Source organism: Solanum pennellii, chromosome 10, assembly GCF_001406875.1.
Source record: "Solanum pennellii chromosome 10, SPENNV200".
Lineage (NCBI taxonomy): Eukaryota > Viridiplantae > Streptophyta > Magnoliopsida > Solanales > Solanaceae > Solanum > Solanum pennellii.
Genome location: NC_028646.1, coordinates 58,168,542 through 58,190,726, shown reverse-complemented (window position 1 = coordinate 58,190,726; position 22,185 = coordinate 58,168,542). Strand labels below are relative to the sequence as shown.

The 22,185-nt window shown below is 35.2% G+C and overlaps 1 protein-coding gene across 1 annotated transcript; it reads left to right on the top strand.

Annotated features, from left to right (window-relative positions):
- Nucleotides 1–9,133: 9,133 nt before the first annotated feature.
- LOC107001405 lies at nt 9,134–9,619 on the top strand. Its single transcript, XM_015199469.1, has one exon. The coding sequence runs from the start codon at nt 9,134–9,136 to the stop codon at nt 9,617–9,619; it is 486 nt and encodes a 161-aa protein (XP_015054955.1).
- The last annotated feature ends 12,566 nt before the right edge of the window (nt 9,620–22,185 follow it).

Below are 22,185 nucleotides of genomic sequence, written 5' to 3'. Positions count from 1 at the left end.
TTCTAGAAGATGCAGATCGAAGATTATCTGTACCAGAAAGATCTTCACGAACCGTTGACCAGGTTGAAGCCAGAATCCATGACGGAGGAGAAGTGGAAACTCAAGGATCGCCAGGCTCTAGGGTTGATCCGGTTGACTTTGTCAAGAAACGTGGCGTTCAACATCGTGAAGGAGAAGACTACGTCCGGTCTGTTGAAGGCACTGTCAAACATGTATGAAAAACCATCGGCTATGAACAAGGTATATTTGATGCGTAGATTGTTCAATTTACAGATGTCTGAGAATGGATCCGTTTCTGATCATATAAACGAGTTCAATATGATTGTGAGTCAACTCAATTCTGTGGATATTAATTTCGAAGATGAAATTAAGGCGTTGATTTTGATGTCATCTCTGCCCGAGTCTTGGGATACTGTTGTTGCTGCGATTAGCAGTTCCCGTGGATCTGAGAAACTGAAGTTTGATGAAATCCGTGATGTTGTTCTTAGCGAAAGTATTCGCAAACGAGAAGTGGGAGATTCATCGGGCAGTGCTCTCAGCGTTGACCGAAGGGGGAGAAGTAAGACGAAAGGCCAAAATCAACATGGTCGATCAAAATCAAAGAATCGAGGAAAATCCCTGAACAGATCAAACGTGACTTGTTGGAACTGTGGAGAAAAAGGGCACTTTCGGACGAACTGTACAAAGCCAAAGAAGAAACAGAATCAGAAATTTGGAGATGACAATGATTCTGTAAATTCAGCAGAGGACATTGGGGATGCTCTAATCCTTAGTGTGAACAGCCCGGTTGAATCATGGATTTTGGATTCTGGTGCATCTTTCCATTCGTCTCCAAGCAAGGAGTTGTTCCAAAATTCAAATCTAAAAATTTTCGAAAGGTATATCTTGCTGACAATAAAGCCTTAGAGATTGAAGGAAAGGGGGATGTTTGCATAAAGACCACCTCGGGAAACCAGTGGACATTGGAGGTTGTCAGATATATTCCTGGGATCAAAAAAAATCTGATCTCTGTTGGTCAGTTGGATAGCACGGGATATGCAGCAGAGTTTGGGAAAGGTTCGTGGAAGATTGTAAAAGGTGCTATGGTAGTAGCTCGTGGCACCAAATCTGGAACCTTGTACACCACTGCAGGGTGTATTAACATGGTCGCTGTTGCTGAAGGTGCTTTCGGTTCATGTCTATGGCACAACAGACTTGGACACATGAGTGCTAAAGGAATGAAGATGCTGGTTGCAAAAGGAGCATTAGATGGTCTGAAGTCTGTTGATATGGGTCTTTGCGAGAGCTGTGTTATGGGCAAACAGAAAAGAGTAAGCTTCACAAAGACTCCTAGAGAGACAAAGAAAGTGCGGTTGGAAATGGTCCATACAGATGTTTGGGGACCATCTCCAGTATCATCACTTGGAGGATCCAGATTCTATGTTACCTTCATTGATGATTTCAGCAGGAAGGTATGGGTGTAATTCTTGAAGCATAAGTCAGATGTGTTTGCAACTTTCAAGAAGTGGAAAGCTGAAGTTAAGAATCAGACAGGTTTGAAAGTCAAATGCCTAAGGTCTGACAATGGAGGAGAGTATGACAAATCAGAGTTCAAGGCATTCTGTGCAGCTGAGGGAATCAAATTGATGAGAACAGTTCCTGGTAAGGCAAGGAAGAATGGAATTGCTGAGAGGATGAACAGAACATTGAATGAGCGTGCAAGGAGTATGAGGATACACTGTGGGTTGCCCAAAACACTTCGGGCGGATGCTGTGAGCACAGCTGCATACTTGATCAACAGGGGACCATCAGTTCCTTTAGGGTTCAAGATTCCAGAGGAGGTGTGAACAGGAAAAGAACTCAAGTACTCACACTTGAGGACTTTTGGTTGCACTGCTTATGTTCATGTTGATCCATAAAAGAGAGACAAGCTTGATGCCAAGGCTGTGAAGTGTTACTTCATAGGATAAGGTTTTGATTTGTTTGGTTACAGGTTTTGGGATGACAAGAACAAAAAGATCCTGAGACATTGTGACGTGACATTTGATGAGTCTATCCTGTACAAGGACAGAGAGCAGAAGGTTCTAGAGATTACAAAGCAAGTGGGAGTTGAGGTTGAGTTGGAGAAAAGTAACCCCAGAGATGTCGAAGCAGATACTCAACCAACTCCTACTGAAGAATCTGAAGTGGAGCAAGTTAGACCTAAGCAGGTGTTAAGGAGATCATCCAGATCCATCAGGGCACCAGATAGGTATTAACCTTCATTACACTATCTATTGCTGACTGATGAGGGGGAACCAGAGTCTTATGATGAGGCCCTACAGGTGGAGGATTCGATCAAGTGGGAGCAAGCCATGGATGATGAGATGAGGTTACTTGAGAAGAACGACACATGGGTGTTGACTGAGCTACCTGCAGGGAAGAGAGCTTTGCTGAACAAGTGGGTGTTCAGAATCAAGACCGAACCATATGGCAAAAGAAGGTTCAAGGCCCGTTTAGTGGTTAATGGATATTCACAAAGGAAATGTATTGATTATCCTGAAATATTCTCTCCTGTTGTGAAGTTAAACTCTATTCGAATTCTGTTGAGTGTTGTTGCATCAGAAATTTGCATCTAGAGCAAATGGATGTAAAAACAGCGTTTTTACATGGAGATCTGGACAAAGAGATCTATATGCAGCAACCGGAAGGATTTGTGGTTCCAGGCAAGGAACACATGGTGTTCATGCTCACCAGGATCTTGTATGGACTAAAGCAAGCACCAAGGCAGTGGTACAAGAAGTTTGACTCCTTCATGACCAAGAGTGGATTCTGCAAAGCTGAAAAGGATCCTTGTTGTTACTTCAAGAAATACACAGGTTCATATGTCTTTCTACTCTTGTATGTGGATGATATGTTGATTGCAGGATCTAGTATGAGGGAGATTAACAATCTGAAGACAAGGTTGTCTGCAGCATATGAGATGAAAGATTTGGGTCCAGCAAAACAGATTTTGGGGATGAATATTTCTCGGGATAGATCTGTTGGCACTTTAAATCTATCTCAGGAGTTGTACATTGAGAAGGTGCTAAGCAGATTCAGGGTTAATGATGCTAAACCCAGGACTACTCCATTGGCAAATCACTTTAAATTGTCAAAGGAGCAGTCACCCAAGACTGCCGAGGAGCGTGATCACATGGCACTTGTTCCATATGCTTCAGCAGTTGGTAGTTTGATGTATGCTATGGTCTACACTAGACCTGATATAGCACATGCAGTGGGAGTTGTTAGCAGGTACATGGCGAACCCTGGGAAAGAGCATTGGGAAGCTGTGAAGTGGCTTCTGAGATATCTGAGAGGTACATCCAGTACTTCACTTTGTTTTGGCAAAGGCAAGGTGACTCTACAGGGTTTTGTGGATGCTGATCTTGGTGGGGATGTTGACTCGAGCAAGAGTACATCCGGGTACATTTACAACATAGGTGGAACAGCAGTGAGTTGGATGTCCAGGCTTCACAAGTGTGTTTCTCTTTCATCTACTGAAGCGGAGTATGTGGCAATAGCTGAAGCTGGGAAAGAGATGATATGGCTGGCAGATTATCTTGAGGAATTGGGCAAGAAGCAGAGCGAGAAGATTCTTTACTCAGATAGCCAGAGTGTCATACAGTTGGTGAAAAATCCAGTCTATCATTCGAAGACAAAGCACATCAGAAGGCGATACCATTTCACTCGCAGGGCAGTGGAGGATGGTGATATGTGCTTGGAGAAGATAGAGGGTGCAAAGAACCCGGCAGACATGTTGACGAAATGTGTTGATGTTGGGAAACTGAGGTTATGTAAAACCTCGGTTGGTCTTCTGTAGTTGTTGCTACAGATGTTGCGGTGCGGTAAAGATGTTGATGATGAAGAGATTTTTTTTGAGAATGTATTTTTTGGATGACTGAGTCAGTCTCCAAGTGGGAGAATTGTTAGGTAGTGGAGCCTGATTAATTTTAGGTTTTCCTATTTATTCTCTATTTTAGGCTTTCCTATTTATTCTGTATTTTAGGCTTTCCTATTTATTCTCTATTTATTCTGTATAACCAAAAATACTCTGATTTATTAATATAAATATACCTCACCGCCGTGGAGGTTTACTCACGTGGTGTTACCACGAAATATTGGGTTTTCTCTTTCTCTCTCTAGATCTCTCATCTCTTTCTCTTGAAAGTTCTTGTGTTCTTCATTCATCTAGTGTGTGTGCGTGAATTCGATCCTAACATATCTCATATGGTCAAAAGATTTGATCCCCCAAAAAAATTTTGAACGCAACTTATTGAATTTTCACATGAATTATTAGCAAAATTGATAAAATTACCATTGTAAATTATGAATATAATTTATTAGCTTCCCAAATATAATGAACAAGAGACACAATTTATTAATTTTCCATAGAAACTAGGAATATGATTTATTAATTTTCCAAATATAATTAACTCATAAAAAAATTAAGATTTTTTCTAAATAATGAACTAGGAACCAGACTATAAATAGTAGTATACTGTCAATGGATTTATTATTATTCAATTGACTTTTTGATTTATTATTATTCAATTGACTTTTTCTCCACATTGTCTCTTTCAAAATTTTCTCGAATGACTAAATTTGACGCTGCTGACTCCTTTATCCAACCGAAAATTGGTACAAGCGACAACTTTATCAGTGATGGAATATATTCTGACCCATTGTTGCTGCCAGGAACCTACATAGATGTTGATTTGGATGCAAGGGCAAATACCATCACACCAAATAAAGGTGATGTACCTGATGAAGGAAAGCTTTCCGATGTACCTCGAAGAAAGTTGAAAATAAGGAGGAAGATTGCGCCTATACATCAGGTGAATCAAGATAGGCCATTGTGGTTGCCGCAAAATTGGAAGTTTGAAACCAAAGTTCGTACCATTGGAGCCACAGTAGGGAGAGTAGATAAATTCTATATTGAACCGATATCCAAGAGTAAATTTAGGTCAAAGCTTGAGGTAGAAGAATTCCTTAAACAGGTTGCAACTTCACGAGGAAAAAAATTTACCATAATCATGACGGTGCTACACCATCTGAGGAAAAAAGGAATGTTGATTAATTGCGGCAGTTACTACAATAACTAGTCAAAAAGAAGTTGATGGACTTCTTCCCGCAGTTTAGCCGTCTTTATAGATTTATTTTTGTTGTTGTTTTTTAGGAGCTGTTACTTTAAGTTGTTTATTTAACATGGAAAGTTATGCAATGTAGTTTCTAAAATATAGGCTACAATTGTTGCATTTTTCTTGTATTTAAACACCATTTCAGTTCAATGAAAGATTATTTTTCCAAAACCAAATATTTCTAGTCTACTTTTTGTCTTGTTTTCTATTTTTAGACTTGAAGTTCATCCTTAAAGTTCCAACAGAAATGGTATCTGAGCTTTCTTTTAGAGAGACCTGTAATTGAGGGAAACTCGTTTCCTTATTCATTTTTTTCATATATGGGTTCAGAAACTTCTTTAACTGCACTAGAGCCACCGGTCTTCAAAGGTGAAGGCTATCATGTATGGGCATCAAGAATGGAGGCAAATTATTTGTAGGAAGTTGTTGAGGAGGACTATAAAGTTCCTCCCTTGAGTGTAAATCAAACAATGGAGCAAATAAGGAATTATGAGGATAAGAAAAGAAGAAATGAAAGTCTATAGCGACGTTATATGTTGCTTTATCATCTGAAATCTTTTCTACGACTATGACAATTAATCACAGTTTTAGCTCAAGATTTTTCTAGAGAAAGAATATGAAGGAGATGATCGGAACATTGGAATTTGAATTCTCAACCAGATAAGAGAATATGAACATGAAAAGATGAACTATTTAGAGACATCCACCAACGAGTAATATGTAAGATTCCTTGACATTCGATTTCCTCAGTCTAGATTGGTACAAATGATTTGTGTGATAGTCCTTTAAATATTTGACGAAACTATTTATTTTCTAAGCCAGTGGTCACTAAACCTAGAGTGAGAATTCTCAATAACAAAGATAATTTTTTTTATAATTTCTTTTCTCAAAGTCGAACCTATATAATATATAATAATTTTTAAATTATTATCTATTGATTAATAATCATTACCCATTAAATTGTTAATATCCACCATGCTAGGAGGAAATTTTCCACCCAAATCTCTTCTCAACCATATACGTACCAACTTTCAACTCTTATATCACATATTAATATAATAATACAAATTCTCTTTCAATCATCAATATACATTAGATTATTAGAAAACTTGCTGAAGTTTTAGTGAAAGCAGTTGGTACTCTTTGGAGTCTGCACAAGCTTTTGATAGTTCTTCTTTTATCTCTTTCTTTTCTAGATAAAATAATTATGTACAAAAATTAATGAGTTTTATTAATTTTATTTCTAATTATGGGCCAAATGGTGTATGGTATTAAATAAATTTAAGACCTGGCCCATTTATAATTAACTAAAATTAGTTGTTGGCATAATACATAAATGTGCCCTTTAACTTGACCTCATTTCACATTTATGCTCTTGAATTTTGGGTATGCAAAAGTAGGCACTTAATCTTGTATAAACTATAAAAAAATAGACACATGAGCCCTATGTGGCACAAAACACGTAGGAAACCACGTACGCCGAAAAATGACATGTAGGATGCCATGTAGGACTTGTGTGTCTATTAGTTAAACTTTATAATGGTTTAAGTGTCTACTTGTGCACACCCAAAGTTGAAGGGTATAAATGTGATTTGAATCCAAATTAAAGGGCACATTTATGTATTATGCCTTAATTATTTAATGTATACTCACCAAATTAATAATCATAGTTCAAATGAATACTTCAAAATTATCATTTAACATTTTAAGGAAACAGTCTTTATGTAAGAGAGATGATTATTTCTCGAAATGACCTAATGGGTCATTACAGAAACCATTTCCAGAGTCACCATGGACCCACCCTAACTTCAAAACAGAAGAACCGATCCAATATAGTCTATAAAGCTCAATATTTCTAAAGAATATATTTTGGTTGAAAGACAAGGGAAATTATGAATAGATTGTCATCAGAGCATAGTTTTCGCCGAGCTATGGATTCACACTATTAGGACCTACGTCGTCTAAAGCAACGTTGGAGTATCTTTAAGGCCTATATCAACTCTAAAATGTGAGTCTAAGGCAATCACTAGCCTACACCTAGGCTAATTACAAAAAAAAACTACTACCATAATGTAAACGACAACATAGATACAAGGGATGATAAAATGAATGGAAATAGAGTAGGCATGCTCGACTCCTCAGAAATCTACTCTAAATACAGCTAAAGCATAAAGTATAAACAAACTGAAACTCATCCCAAAACTAGATAATCAACAAAAATTCTTTAGAATAAGCTCAATCTATACTAAGGTAAGTTGTAGCCTACCTCACATCTAACTGTGAGCACTCAAAACCATTATTTTGGAGTATTTCCCCTCCGAATGGTCTTCAATTGCTACCACACTAACAAATACACTATCACAACATCAATATAGACGTTTTAAAACCAATATCGCAATAACTAAAGACAAGCCCAAAATCGAGTCAAAATAATTATAGGTGTCTACTAGAAATCCAAAAATTGACTCCGTCAATTGGTTTCATCGAACTCAAGGAACTTGTGCATAAAAAATGCGCATAACCCTTGCTTACAAAAAAAATCACATCTGCAACAATCTCATAAAAATACACTATTAAAGAGGTAATCAAGGTCTCTCATGACAAAAAATTATCTCTGATATGAGCTCCTCGCACCTTCCCTATGATCCCACATGTAGCCTTGCAAATTCTCAGCAATCATCAACTTAAAATCGTCTAAAACAGAGTTCTATAACTCAAGATGTCAACTTCCCAACAATTCGAAATAAAGTTAAAAAGGGAATAGTCTTATTTAAAAGACCAACAACATTACTTTTGCAAACACGGGGAATAAGTCTGCGAACGCAAGAGTTTGGGCCCCCTTACACCTTCATATGTGTCACGGAGGCCGCCTACACAAAGGGTCAACCTCCTTACCTTTGTAAATACATAGTAAGGCTCACAATTCCATGACAAAACCTATTGATCTCCACGACGTGATACTATGCTCACGAATAAGGAGATCGAAATTACGACTACCACAAATGCGGCATGAGGTGTGCGAATTCGAAGAAGAAATTGTGTTGCACCAACTTATTCAAATAGTTTCAAAATACTTTTTTGAGGTGCTCGTATTCATTCGGAGCGTAGTTCACCCAAACGAAATATGCTTCCGTAAAAAATTTATAATTCGTACTCAATATAGATGTTAAAACTTTCAATCAAGGTCGTCTCGATAAAAAGTTGGACCCACCTAAACTATATTTTAAACCAAAATCTACAATATTGTTCAGAATGAACCTAAAAACCTCTGCATATGCACCAAAAGTCTTTCTAGAAAAAAGTTGACATTCCTAAGATAACATAATACATTATGAGGTCAACTTGATGTTTTGACCGAAGTAAACCATTCAAGTTTCAACAAGTTCGAAACGCAAAAACTTCCAAAAATACCAATCGCGCGATTAGGTTATTGAGCTGTCAGCCCCTACAGGATATAAATTACTTGGAGTGTCTATAGGAAAGCTTTAAACACAAAAAATAACACAATAAAGCGAAAATTTCCAAGAGGATCTTGAAAATTTATTATTTGTTTTTTAAAATATATATTAACATGGCAGTGTTTCTAGAAACTTTTAGAGGATATTCATATCAATTAATCTGATTCCAATAAATCTGGCAGGTGATCTCTATGTATATCTCATATAGTCAAAAGATATGATCCCCAAAAAAATTGGAAATGCAAATTATTAAATTTTCACATGAATTATAACCAAAATTTATGAGATTACCATTGTAAATTAGGAATTTACTTTATTAGCTTCCCAAATATAATCAACGAGACAGAACTTATTAATTTTCCATAGAAACTAGGAATATGATTTATTAATTTTCCAAATATAATTAACTCATAAAAATTAAGATTTATTCTAAATAATGAACTAGGAATCAGACTATAAATAGAAGTATACTGTCAATGGATGTCTTATTATTCAATTAACTTTTTCTCCACATTGTCACTTTCAAAATTTTCTCCAATGACTAAAGTCGACGCTGCTGACTCATTTATCCAACCAGCAATTGATACCAACGACGACTGTATCAATGATGGAATATATTCGGACCCGTTGCTGTTGCCAGAAACCTACATAGTTGTTGAGTTGGATGCTAGGGAAGAGACCACCACACCAAACAAAGGTGATGTACCTGATGAAGGAAAGCTTTCCGATGTACCTCGAAGTAAGTTGCAGATTAGGAGGAAGAATACGCCTACACATCAGGTGAATCTAGATAGGCCGGTGTGGTTGCCGCAGAACTGTAAGTTTGAAACAGAAGTTCGTACCATTGAATCCACAGTAAGGAGAGTAGATAAATTCTATATTGAACCAATATCAAAGAGTCCATTTAGGTCAAAGATTGAGGTTGAAGAATTCCTAGAAACAGGTTTCAAGCGCAAGAGGAAAATAATTTACCATAATCATGACGGTGCTGCACCATCTGAGGAAAAAAGAAATGTTGATTAATTGCGTCAATTACTGCAATAACTAGTCAAACTGAAATTGATGGACTTCTTCCCGCTATTTAGCTACCTTTAATAGTTTATTTTTATTTTATTTTGTTGGAGCTGTTGCTTTAAGTTATTTATTCAACATGGAGATTTATGCAATGTAGTTTCTAAAATATAGGCTACAGTTGTTGCATTTCTCTTGTATTTAAACACCATCTTAGTTCAATGAAAAATTATTTTTCCAACAACAAATATTTCTCGTCTTGTTTTCTATTTTTAGACTTGAAGTTCAGCCTTAAAATTCCAACAAAAATGGTATGTGAGCTTTCTTTTGAGAGACATGTAATTGAGGGAAACTCTTTTTCCTTTTTCATTTTTATTATATATGGGTTCAGAAACTTCTTTAACTGCACTAGCGCCACCGGTCTTCAAAGATGAAGGCTATCATGTATGGGCATTAAGAATGGAGGCAAATGATTTGTAGGAAGTTCTTGAGGAGGACTATAAAGTTCCTCCCTTGCCTGTAAGTCCAACCATGGACCAAATAAGGAATTATGAGGAGAAGAAAAGAAGAAATTAAATGTTATAGCGACGTTATATGTTGCTTTCTCATCTGAAATCTTTGATTGGACTATGACAATTTAATATGAGTTTTAGATCTAGAATTTTCTAGAGAAAGAATATGAAGGAGATGATCGGATCAAAGGACTTTGATTCTCAACCAGATAAGAGAATGTGAACATAAAAAGATGAAAGATTTAGAGACATCAACCAAAGTGTATTATGTAAGATTCCTTGATATTCGATTTCATCAGTCTAGATATGTTCAAATGATTTTTGTAACAATACTTTAAAGATTTGAAGAAACTATTTCTTTTTAAGCGAGTGGTCACTAAACCTAGAGTAACCTATCTCAAAAACAAAGGTAAATTTATTTTCTCGAAGTCAAACCTATATAATATATAATACTTTTAAAGTATTGTCTATTGATTAACAACCATTACCCATCAAATTGAAAACATCCACCATGCAAGGAGGAAATTTTCCACCCAAATCTCTTCTCAACCAAATACATACCAACTTTCAATTCTTATCACATATTAATAAAATAATATAAATCGTCTCTCAATCATCAATATACATGGGATTATTAGAAAACTTGTATAAGTTTTACCTAAAGCAGTTGGTAATCTTTGGAGTTTGCACAAGCTTTTGATAGTTCTTCTTTTCTCTCTTTCTTTTCTAAATAAAATAATTGTGTACCAAAAATACTGAGTTTTATTAATTTTATATCTAAACTTTGGACAAATGGTGTATTGTATTAAATAAATTTAAGACCTGGCCCATTTATAATTAACTAAAATTAGTTGTTGGCATAATACATAAACGTGCTCTGTAACTTGACCTCATTTTACATTTATGCTTTTCAATTTTGGGTATGCACAAGTAGGCAGTTAAGCTTGTATAAACTTGAAAAAATAGACACATGCCCTATGTTGGCACAAAACACGTAGGAAACCACGTACGTAAAAAAATGACATGTACGATGTCATGTAGGACATGTGTGTCTATTAGTTTAACTTTATAATGGTTTGAGTGTCTACTTGTGCACACCAAAGTTGAATGGTATAAATGTGATTTGAATCCAAGTTAAAGAGCATATTTATGTATTATGCCTTAATTATTTAATGTATACTCACCAAATAAATAATCATAGTTCAAATGAGTACTTCAAAATTATCATTTAACATTTTATGGAAAGAGTCTTTATGTAGGAGAGATGATTATTTCTCAAAATGACCTAATGCGTCATTACAAATACCATCTTAAGAGTCACCAGGGACCCACCCTAACTTCAAAACACAAGAACCGATCCAATATAGCATATAAAGCTCGATATTGCTAAAGAATATATTTTGGTTGAAAGACAAGGGAAATTATTGATAGATTGTCAAAGGAGCTTAGTGTTCACCGAGCTAAGGATTCACACTATCAAACTCAAGTGTGTTATATCTCTCTATTAGGACCTGCGTCGTCTAAAGCAACGTTGGAGAATCTTTAAGGCCTATCATCTCCAAAATGTGAGTCTAAGGCAATCACTAGCCTACACCTAGGCTAAGGACAAGAAAAATCTACTAGCATAATGTAACCGACAAAAAAAATACAACAAGGGATGATAAAATGAGAGTAGGCATGCCTGACTCCTGAGAAATCTACCCTAAATATGGCTAAAGGCATAAAGTATAACCAAACTGAAACTCATCCTAAAACTAGCTAATCAACAAAAGTTCATAAGAATAAGTTCAATCTATAGTAAGGTAAGTCGTAGCCTACCTGAAATCTAACCGTGAGCACTCCAAAACCACTATTTTGGAGTTTTTCCCCTCTGAATGGTCTTCGATTGCTACCACACTACCAAATACACTATCACAACATCAATATAGATGTTTTAAAACCAATATCGCAACAACTAAAGACAAGCCCAAAATCGGGTCAAAATAATTATAGGTATTGTACTGAAAATCCAAAAATTGACTCCGTCAATTGGTTCCATAAAACTCAAGGTACTTGTGCATAGAAAATGTGCATAACCCTAGCTTACATAACAAAAAAATCACATATGCAACAATCTCATAAAAATACACTATTAAAGAGGTAACCAAGGTCTCTCATGACAAAAACTATCTCTGATATGAGCTCGCACATTCCCTATGATTGCACATGTAGCCTTGCCAATTCCCAACAATCATCAACTAAAAATCGTCTAAAACAGAGTTCTATAACTAAGGATGTCAACTTCACAACAATTCGAAATCAAGTGAAAACGGGAATAGTCTTAATTAAAAGATCAATAATATTACTTTTGCAAACACGGGGAATAAGTCCGCGAACGCAAGAGTTTGGGCCCCCTTAAACCTTCATATGTGACACGGAGGCCGCCTACACAAAAGGTCAACCTCCTTACCTTTGTAAATACATTGTAAGGCTCAAAATTTCCATGACAAAACCTATTGATCTCCATGACGTGACACTATGCTCATGAATAAGGAGACCGAAATTACTACTACCACAAATGCGGCCAGAGATGTGCGAATTCGAAGAAGAAACGGTGTTGCACCAACTTATTCAACAAGTTCCAAAATTCTTTTTCTAGATGCTCGAATTCATTCGGATCGTAGTTCACCCAAACGAAATATACTCCCGTAAAAAATTTATTCCGTACTCAATATAGATGTTAAAACTTTCAATCATGGTCGTCTCGATAAAAAGTTAGACCCACCTAAACTATATTTTAAACCAAAATCTACAGTATTGTTCAGAATCAATCTAAAAACCTCTGAGTATGCACCAAAAGTCCTTATAGAGAAAAATTGACATTCCAAAGATAACATAATACATTATGAGGTCTACTTGATGTTTTGACCGAAGTCAACCATTCAAGTTTTAACAAGTTCAAAATGTAAAAACTTCCAAAAAGACCAAACGGACGATTAGGTGATTGAACTGTCATCCCCTACAGTACATAAATTTCTTGGAGTTGCTATAAGAAAGCACTAAACACAAAAAGTTAACACAATAAAGCGAAAATTGCCTAGAGGGTCTTCAAAATTTATTATTTGTTTTTTAACATATATATTAACATGGCAGTGTTTCTAGAAACTTTTAGAGGATATCCATATCAATTAATCTGATTCCAATAAATCAGGTACGTCATCTCTATGTATATCTAATATAGTCAAAAAATTTGATCCCCCAAAAAAAATTTGGAACGCAACCTATTAAATTTTCACATGAATTATTACCAAAATTTATGAGATTACCGTTGTAAATTAGGAATATAATTTATTAGCTTCACAAATATAATGAACAAGAGATACAATTTATTAATTTTCCACAGAAACTAGAATATGATTTATTAATTTTCCACAGAAACTAGAATATGATTTATTAATTTTTCAAATATAATGAACTCATAAAAAAAATTAAGATTTTTTCTAAATAATGAACTAGGAAACAGACAATAAATAGAAGTATATTGTCAATGGATGCATTATTATTTAATTGACTTTTTCTCCACATTGTCTCTTTCAAAATTTTCTCCAATGACTAAAGTCGACACTGCTGACTCCTTTATCCATCCGGCAATTGGTACCAGCGATGACTGTATCAATGATGGAATATATTCGGACCCGTTGCTGCCTCTAGGAATATACATAGATGTTGAGTTGGATGCTAGGGCAGAGACCACCACACCAAACAAAGGTGATGTACCTGATGAAGGAAAGAATTTCGATGTACCTCGAAGTAAATTGCAAATCAGGAGGAAGATTACGCCTACACATCAGGTGAATCTAGATAGGCCAGTGTGGTTGCCGCAGAATTGGAAGTTTGAAACAAAGTTCGTACCATTGGAGCCACAGTAGGGAGAGTAGATAAATTCTATATTGAACCGATATCCAAGAGTCAATTTAGGTCAAAGATTGAGGTGGAAGACTTCCTAGAAACAGGTTGTAAGCGCAATAGGAAAAGAATTAACCAAAATCATGATTGTGCTACACCATCTAAGGAAAAAAGGAATGTTGATTCATTGCATCAATTACTGCAAAAACAAGTCAAACAGAAGTTGATGGACTTCTTCCCGTAGTTTAGCCGTCTTTAGTAGTTTTATTTTTTTTCTTGTTTTGTAGGAGCTGTTACTTTAAGTTGTTTATTCGACATGGAGAGTTATGCAATGTAGTTTCTAAAATATAGGCTACAGTTGTTGCATTTTTCTTGTATGTAAACACCATTTAAGTTCAATGAAAGTTTATTTTTCCAACAACAAATATTTCTCTTCTACTTTTTGTCTTCTTTTCTATTTTTAGACTTGAGTTCAGACTTAAAATTCCAAGAAAGATGGTATTTGAGCTTTCTTTTGAGAGATATGTAATTGAGGGAAACTCTTTTTACTTATTCATTTTTTTCATATATGGGTTCAGAAACTTCTTTAACTGCACTAGCGCCACCGGTCTTCAAAGGTGAAGGCTATCATGTATGGGCATCAAGAATGGAGGCAAATGATTTGTAGGAAGTTTCTGAGGAGAACTATAAAGTTCCTCCTTTCCCAATAAATCCAACCATGGAGCAAATAAGGAAGTATGGGGAAAAGAAAAGAAGAAATTAAAGGCTATAGCGACGTTATATGTTGCTTTCTCATATGAAATCTTTGTTAGGAGTATGACAATTAAATCAGAGTTTTAGCTCTAGAATTTTCTAGAGAAAGAATATCAAGAAGATGATCAGATCAAAGGACTTTGAATTCTCAACCAGATAAGAGAATATGAACATAAAAAGATAAAGGATTTAGAGATATCCACCAAAGTGTATTATGTAAGATTCCTTGACATTCTATTTCCTCAATCTAGATAGGTACAAATGATTTTTGTAACAGTCCTTTAAAGATTTGAAGAAACTTTTCTTTTCTAAAAAATTTGAAGGATTCTCACAAATTAGTTTTGCAGATCTACTAAATTCTTTGCAGGCATAAGAACGAAGAAGACTTATGAGGTTTGAAGGGTCTATTGACGGTGCACTATATGCAAAAGTTCAATCAAATCAGGGAGACAAAAGTAAGAAGAAGTTTAATTGGAAGGAAACTGTTGGTTCTAATTTTCATTGGATCAATAGGGGAACAAAACATCATTTTCCTACTTGCAAGCATTGTGGAAAGAAGGGTTATTCATCATTCAAATTCTGGAGAAGACCACACCAGCAATGTGAAAAATGTTATAAGATGGGACATCATTAGAAAATTTGCAAGAAAAACACTCAAACAAATAATTTTGCAATGGTAGCTAAAGTAACAACGTACTTTTAACTAGAAGCTCAAGCGACAAATGAGTCTTTGACAGTGGTTTCACAAACCATATGAAATTTGATCACGATCACTACAAGGAGGTTGACAATTCAATAGTTTTAAAAGTACAAGTTGGCAGTGGAGAGAATACTCTTGCTAATGGTAAATAATGTTAAAATACAATTGCTTTAGGTGTAAAACTGATGAAGACAAGTATGTTGTACCTGATATAAGTCATTGGTTTTTAAGTGTCAATAAGATACTTGAGAATGGTTTCAAATTTTTCGTTGAAATAAATCAATTTCAAATAAAGGATGAAGATGGAAAAAAAATTACTAAAAGTAATGATGAAGGGAAATAGCATACATTTGATCCTTTAGTGTATGATCAAACATCTAATTGTGCAACTAAGATCAATACAAAAGTTTCGCACAGAAGGCTCGGACATTTCAACCATGATGTTGTAATGACCCTATAGAAGAAATATCTCGTTTGAGGGTTGTCTAGAAAATACTAGATAGCAAAACTTGTCTATTTTGGAAAGCAAACGAGGCTTCCTTCCAACAAAGCAACTTGGAGAGCTACTGAAAATGAAACTTAATCCGTACAAATATTGTTGGTCCTCAAAGAACTTTGTCATGACCCAAAGTATACCCTAGATGTGACATGACGCATAGGACCCCGATAGGCCTTACCATATCCACTTGAATACATACTACGTGATAGAATATACAATAAGAGAGATTAAGTAAGGCATCACTAATATAAAAGGAAGTTCAAATAGTAATATCGAATCATAACTATGCCTTGAGAAGCCATTCTAAATTATCAAAAGAATTGATGGGACGTAATCCTTACACCATGTACAAAGTCTCAAGAATAAGCAATGAAAGCAATAAAAAAATTTCAAGGTTTTACCCCCACATTATGATGACTCATCAATCTAATAGAAAATAACAATACAAATTTAGTCATAGGCAGGAGGAGGAATGCCGGACCCTTAATTTAAAGACAATATAGGCACAAGTATGCATTAGTACATAAAACATACTAAGTATGAGAAAATATGCATAACCATCGACATGATATCATGATAGGTTCAAAAACAAGTAATGAGTGTCTTGTTTTGTGAGATATTATCTTTTAAAAATAGGTAAAACACATCATAATGCTTTTAAACCAAAGTCGTGAATCGAAGGATAAGGTCAAGCATTAATAAAAAGAGACATAATGAAAGCTTTGAGGCAAAATCATAGTTCTTTTGTGAGATATTATCTTTAACAGACTATAGATCATGTTAGCTACAAATGAAATCCGATGTAACTCCCACAATGAGAAGGAAGAGTCTATTTGTCAAGGTAGAACTTTGTATCATATATCATAATGTTATGTCGATCCACTAGCTAGGTCATTTAAGACAATTCCACAAAGACCCGTAGGTTATAACTAGAGATTGCTACTATAGACTACCCTAGTTGACAATCCACCTCAATGTTTTCTCGGTGCTAAATAAAATCTCAACAGAATAAATAAAAGAAATTATCAATGCATAGCATTAGCAAAGACAATTATCAAGATACCAATCCAAATCATAAAGTTGTATAAGAGTAGCTCCTTTAAATCATTATTCATGCATATTTAAGGGAACCTTTTGCTTCCATGATTACATAATATGTGAGAAAATATTTTACAATTTCTTGATACCTATCTCAAAAGCTTCCTAAGCTCGTAAACATCAGATTCATAAAAGAAGCATAGCTTCATAAATCATAATTCATAAGCTTATAAGCTTTCTTTGTAAATTCATCACCATAATCAAGTAAAAATATGGGTCCATTTGAAATTAATTCTAAATCATGTAATTCAATCAAACCAGGCATAATAAGATGAAAATCAAATAATTGAATGATAATAATACAAGGACCCACAAAGATTTAAATAAACCCTAATTGAATTGTGTGAAATCGAATTTGAGATTGAAGTTCTTTTTGGACCCAATGGATAAAAGGGATCTAGAGGTTAATCCCCATATATCTTGGCTATCAAAGACCTAAGAACTTGGAGAAGAAACCTTCAATCTTGATGAAAATCTAACCTTTCCTTAAGAAACTTCAGGAGAAAAACCCTTCAAGAGAATTTGTGAATTTTAGTGAATGGGTTAGGTTTTGAAGAGAAAATTCAGTCATAGTGGTAGTTATATAATCAAAACGACATAATATATGAGTTGGGTGGGTAGAAAAAGACCGACATATCCTTAATTAAAAACTCCCATCCTACAAACAAGAACTTCCTACTGGTCGTACTGGTCAACCATATGTTTAATTTCTTGGACTCAAAATTCACTGCACTTACCATGAATTACTTCCTACATACCGTCGACCTTTGTACGGTTTGTAAACCACATTTGTAGACCACAACTTTGAGCGCAAAATTTTATGTAGTCTAGAAAGACCCTACAGAGACTTACTATGTCCCGTAGACCATCTTATGCCCCATCTTGGCTAGTTGTAGGTCAACTTATTGTGACTTGAATTACCAAAACTTCAACCCATTCAATATGAGTGCCACCTACGACCCGAAGAGGACTCTGCGAATCTTATATAGGACCTGTAGGACTCTACCAATAGCAATAAATAAACTATTTTCCTTTTCTGATTTGTGAGATGTTACATTATCTTCCCATTGGCAGCATTTAACCTCAAATGGGACTCAAGCTAGCATGTGTATAGTAGGAGAGAAACTAGCATCCAACATGAATGCAACTCTCATTGAAGTGCACATAAATAAGTATAAATCACTCCAAGCTAAATCATCACATTAAAATTAATTTTTTCATGAAGACACGTGCATATGAAAACATGAGAATGACTAAAACACATGAATCTGAAAGTATGAACCGTGAGGAACTTAATACCTGAAGATAGAATAGATATAGAGTGAAAGAGATGAGAATACTTGGACATCATGTCTTCTTTGACTTCCCAAGTAGACACCTTAACCAATGGATTCCTCCAAAGAACTTTCACAAAAACAACTTTTTTATTTCTCAACTTCTGAACTTGACTGTCTAAAATATCAACTAGAACTATCTCATACGAACGACTTCCCTTATCTCCTAAACTGAATGATAATTAAAATAATGAAAAATTGGAGATAAAGACTAAGAATGGAAAGAGACTAAACTAAAGTACCACTAAAATCTGACCTATATGTAATGTCCAAGTACTAATCATGAAGATAACATGTTGAATTAAATATTAAAGTAAATGTTGATAACATGGTCAATGCAATAAGAGGAGGACTGTTGGAGATATTATTAACCAGCCTAAACCACATTAGAGAAATCTGGAGTCGGATGTATACGCTCCAATGAGAGACACTAATATACCTTGCCAGGGGTGTAAAGGCACGACTCTGGCATGATCTGTAAAGTTGATGCCTAATAGAGGGAACTTCTGAACCTATGTTGGCAATATAGTTTTTGGAATCTGAGGGTACGTTCAACCCTAGTCTATTTTGGTGGTAAGTCTATTCCCAGCTGTATAAATATAGCTAAAATGCAACTGAAATACTGAGTAGCTAAAAATATTCGCATGGTATTTGAGAATACAAACAAAATATAATGAGATATATGGAATTCACATTCTAAAGCATTATTTAGTTGATCTTCCTAACATGTATAATTCATTAGTTGATAGTTTATAAAATCTAGTATTCTCAATTCTATACATGAACATTACAATAATTCACCAAGGATCATATTATTTTTATCATGGGGTACTATAACATCTAAAATCACAATAAATCTTCACAATCTGGAAACTTAGGTTTTAAAAGTTTATGAAAAAGGAAGACTTGATCGAATACGAGAAACCTAATTGCGAGAAAGGGACCCACTAGTGAAATCCCACATGCTTGGTGACAAAAACTACCGATAAATCCTTTGAATTATGGGGCTGAACTTCCAAGAACATTTTTGTTCGTTCTTGGAAGAATTTGGCACCTTTTCTCTTTTTTTGTTCTAAGTTGGATGATTTTAGGAGTATGATAATTCTAGGTTGTTTCTAACTAGATTATTTGGCTTGAACTTAGTTAAACGGTGTAATTTAGGCATCAGAAAATGTAGTTTAAGTTCCAAACTCCTAGGGGAAAAAACAAAATGACCCTAACTTGAAAGCTGACAAACCTATTCCACGAGCGCATTCCAAGGCCCCGTGAAGCACCACGGGTCGTATGGGCAATGCTAGTTCCTCACAAAAGTTGAGGTGGTACTCCATCGTTCTTCACCAGACACTTAACGACACGTAGGAGGTTTCAGAGACCGTCGAGTTGTTTGTGGTTCCTCACAAGGGACTTGGGTGGTTCTGTTAGTTTTCACGGCCAACCTAGCGGCCTATGTGGAGATGCACGACCAGTGTAGGAGTCTGTTCTCATCCACATTTGTGTAGGGTGTGAACCTTGATGAGGGTGAGGAGTCATGGTCGTATTCAAGGCCCATGGATCCCTACGTGGTCAACTTGTTTTTCTTCTTGTTCAGTCTTGCTTAGATTTGTAAGGTATCACAAACCTCACCAATCTCCACATGAAGCCTCAGACAAGAACAAAATAGAGACTATATGAAGATTCAGGTTAGTAACCTGAAGAAATTTAGAATCAAGTTGTGAGAACCAAATCACAAGATACTGAGTAGGAAAACTCCAAAACACTGAGCTAAAGGTATAAAATACAAGTAATCTTTACACCCCAACCATACTTCCACAACTACAACTTGAATAAAAACCATTCCAACCTAATAGTTCACAATTTTCATTGTGCATAGTTAAACCACATCACTTCAACAATACACGTCAACAACACACAAGATCAGTTCCACCAATAAAAAGTCCATATACAGGAACTTACATATTTACAAATGATAAAGATATGCAATGAAATCAAATGTAATGTCAAGTATAGTGATGCATATATGACCTAACGATACAGACATATAGTATCTCATTACGGGACTTATGGGGCCATATATGTCCATGCATATTTTGTGGCATGGGATATGACTCTCGAAAATAGTTACCATTATAGAGTGAAACATCTCCCTCAATAATAGAATATTCCCTCGAATAATAATATATTTCATGTCATGTGACACGTCTCTCGAAGCCAATGGTCACTAAACCTAGAGTAAGCAATCTCAAAAACAAAGGTAAATTATTTTTCTCCAAGTCAAACCTATATAATATATAATACTTTTAAATTAATGACTATTGATAAACAATCATTACCCATTAAGTTGTTAACATTTTCCACCCAAATCTCTTCTAAACCAAATATGTACCAACTTTCAATTCTTATATCACATATTAATATAATAAAATAAATCGTCTCTCAATCATCAATATACATGGGATTATTAGAAAACTTGTTGAAGTTTTACCTGAGCAGTCAGTACTCTTTGGAGTCTGCACAAGCTTTGATAGTTCTTCTTTTCTCTCATTCTTTTCTAAAAAAAATAATAATGTACAAAAATTACTTAATTTTATTAATTTTATTGCTAAATATGGTCCAAATAGTGTATGGTATTAAATAAATTTAAGACTTGGCGCATTTATAATTAACTAAAATTATTTGTTGGCATAATACATAATGCGCCCTTTAACTTGACCTCATTTCACATTTATGCTCTTCAATTTTGGGTATGCACAAGCAGGCACTTACACTTGTATAAACTTGAACTAATAGACACATGAGCCCTGTGTGACACAATACACGTAGGAAACCACGTACAACAAAAAATGACATGTAGGATGCCACGTAGGACATGTGTGTCTATTAGTTTAACTTTTTAAGTTTTAAGTATCTACTTGTGCACACCCAAAGTTGCAGGGTATAAATGTGATTTGAGTCCAAGTTAAAGGGCATATTTATGTATTGTTGGTTATTAAGAATATTCTAATATTATTATATTACTAGCTCTTCATGTTATATTTTATATCTTAAGGTCGCCTAATTTATTTACATGTTGGTGCTACCTTTGGATCAGTGGTGTAATGGTTATGTAATGCCTATTATTGTTAGTATTTATTTTCATTCTTCATTAGTGATAAAAATAGTACGAAACATTGGAAGTTAAGGTCTTTGTGCATCATCTTTCATTTGTCCGTTAGGTTGTCTTGCATGGTGACCTTTAGTTGCCTACTTTATTTCACACATTATTTCCCATTATTATTTGTAACCTATGTAACTCCTAAGGCCATTATCATCGCTATTTACTACACCATTATCTTCCTATTCATTGCTAGGAAGACTTCTTGTAGTATAAGTAGTGGTGGTCTTCCTTTGGTTTATAGACACAATACACACAAGAGAAATATAGAGTGAAAGAGTTAGTTAAAAAGAGAGTTATTATTAGTTGAAGGGATGTGTTCTTTTTTGTGGAGCTTTGAACTCAACTCTTTTCCAGAGTTGTTGAGTTATTCTTTGTTGAAGGAATATTGATTGTATTGAAGTGTTAACCTAATAAGGGAATACATGGGAGAAGTGACATCCTGAATGAGAGCTGCAGTAGAGCCTGTAATAATGATATCATCTACATAGACAAGAAGAATGACTGTACCGTGTGCTGAATGTCGAGTAAACAGACTCGTGTCATGTACGCAACACGTGAAGCCGAGTCCCTGGAGGAATGTTTTCAAACGTGTGTACCAAGCACGGGGAGCTTGCTTGAGCCCATACAGAGACTTCTGGAGTTT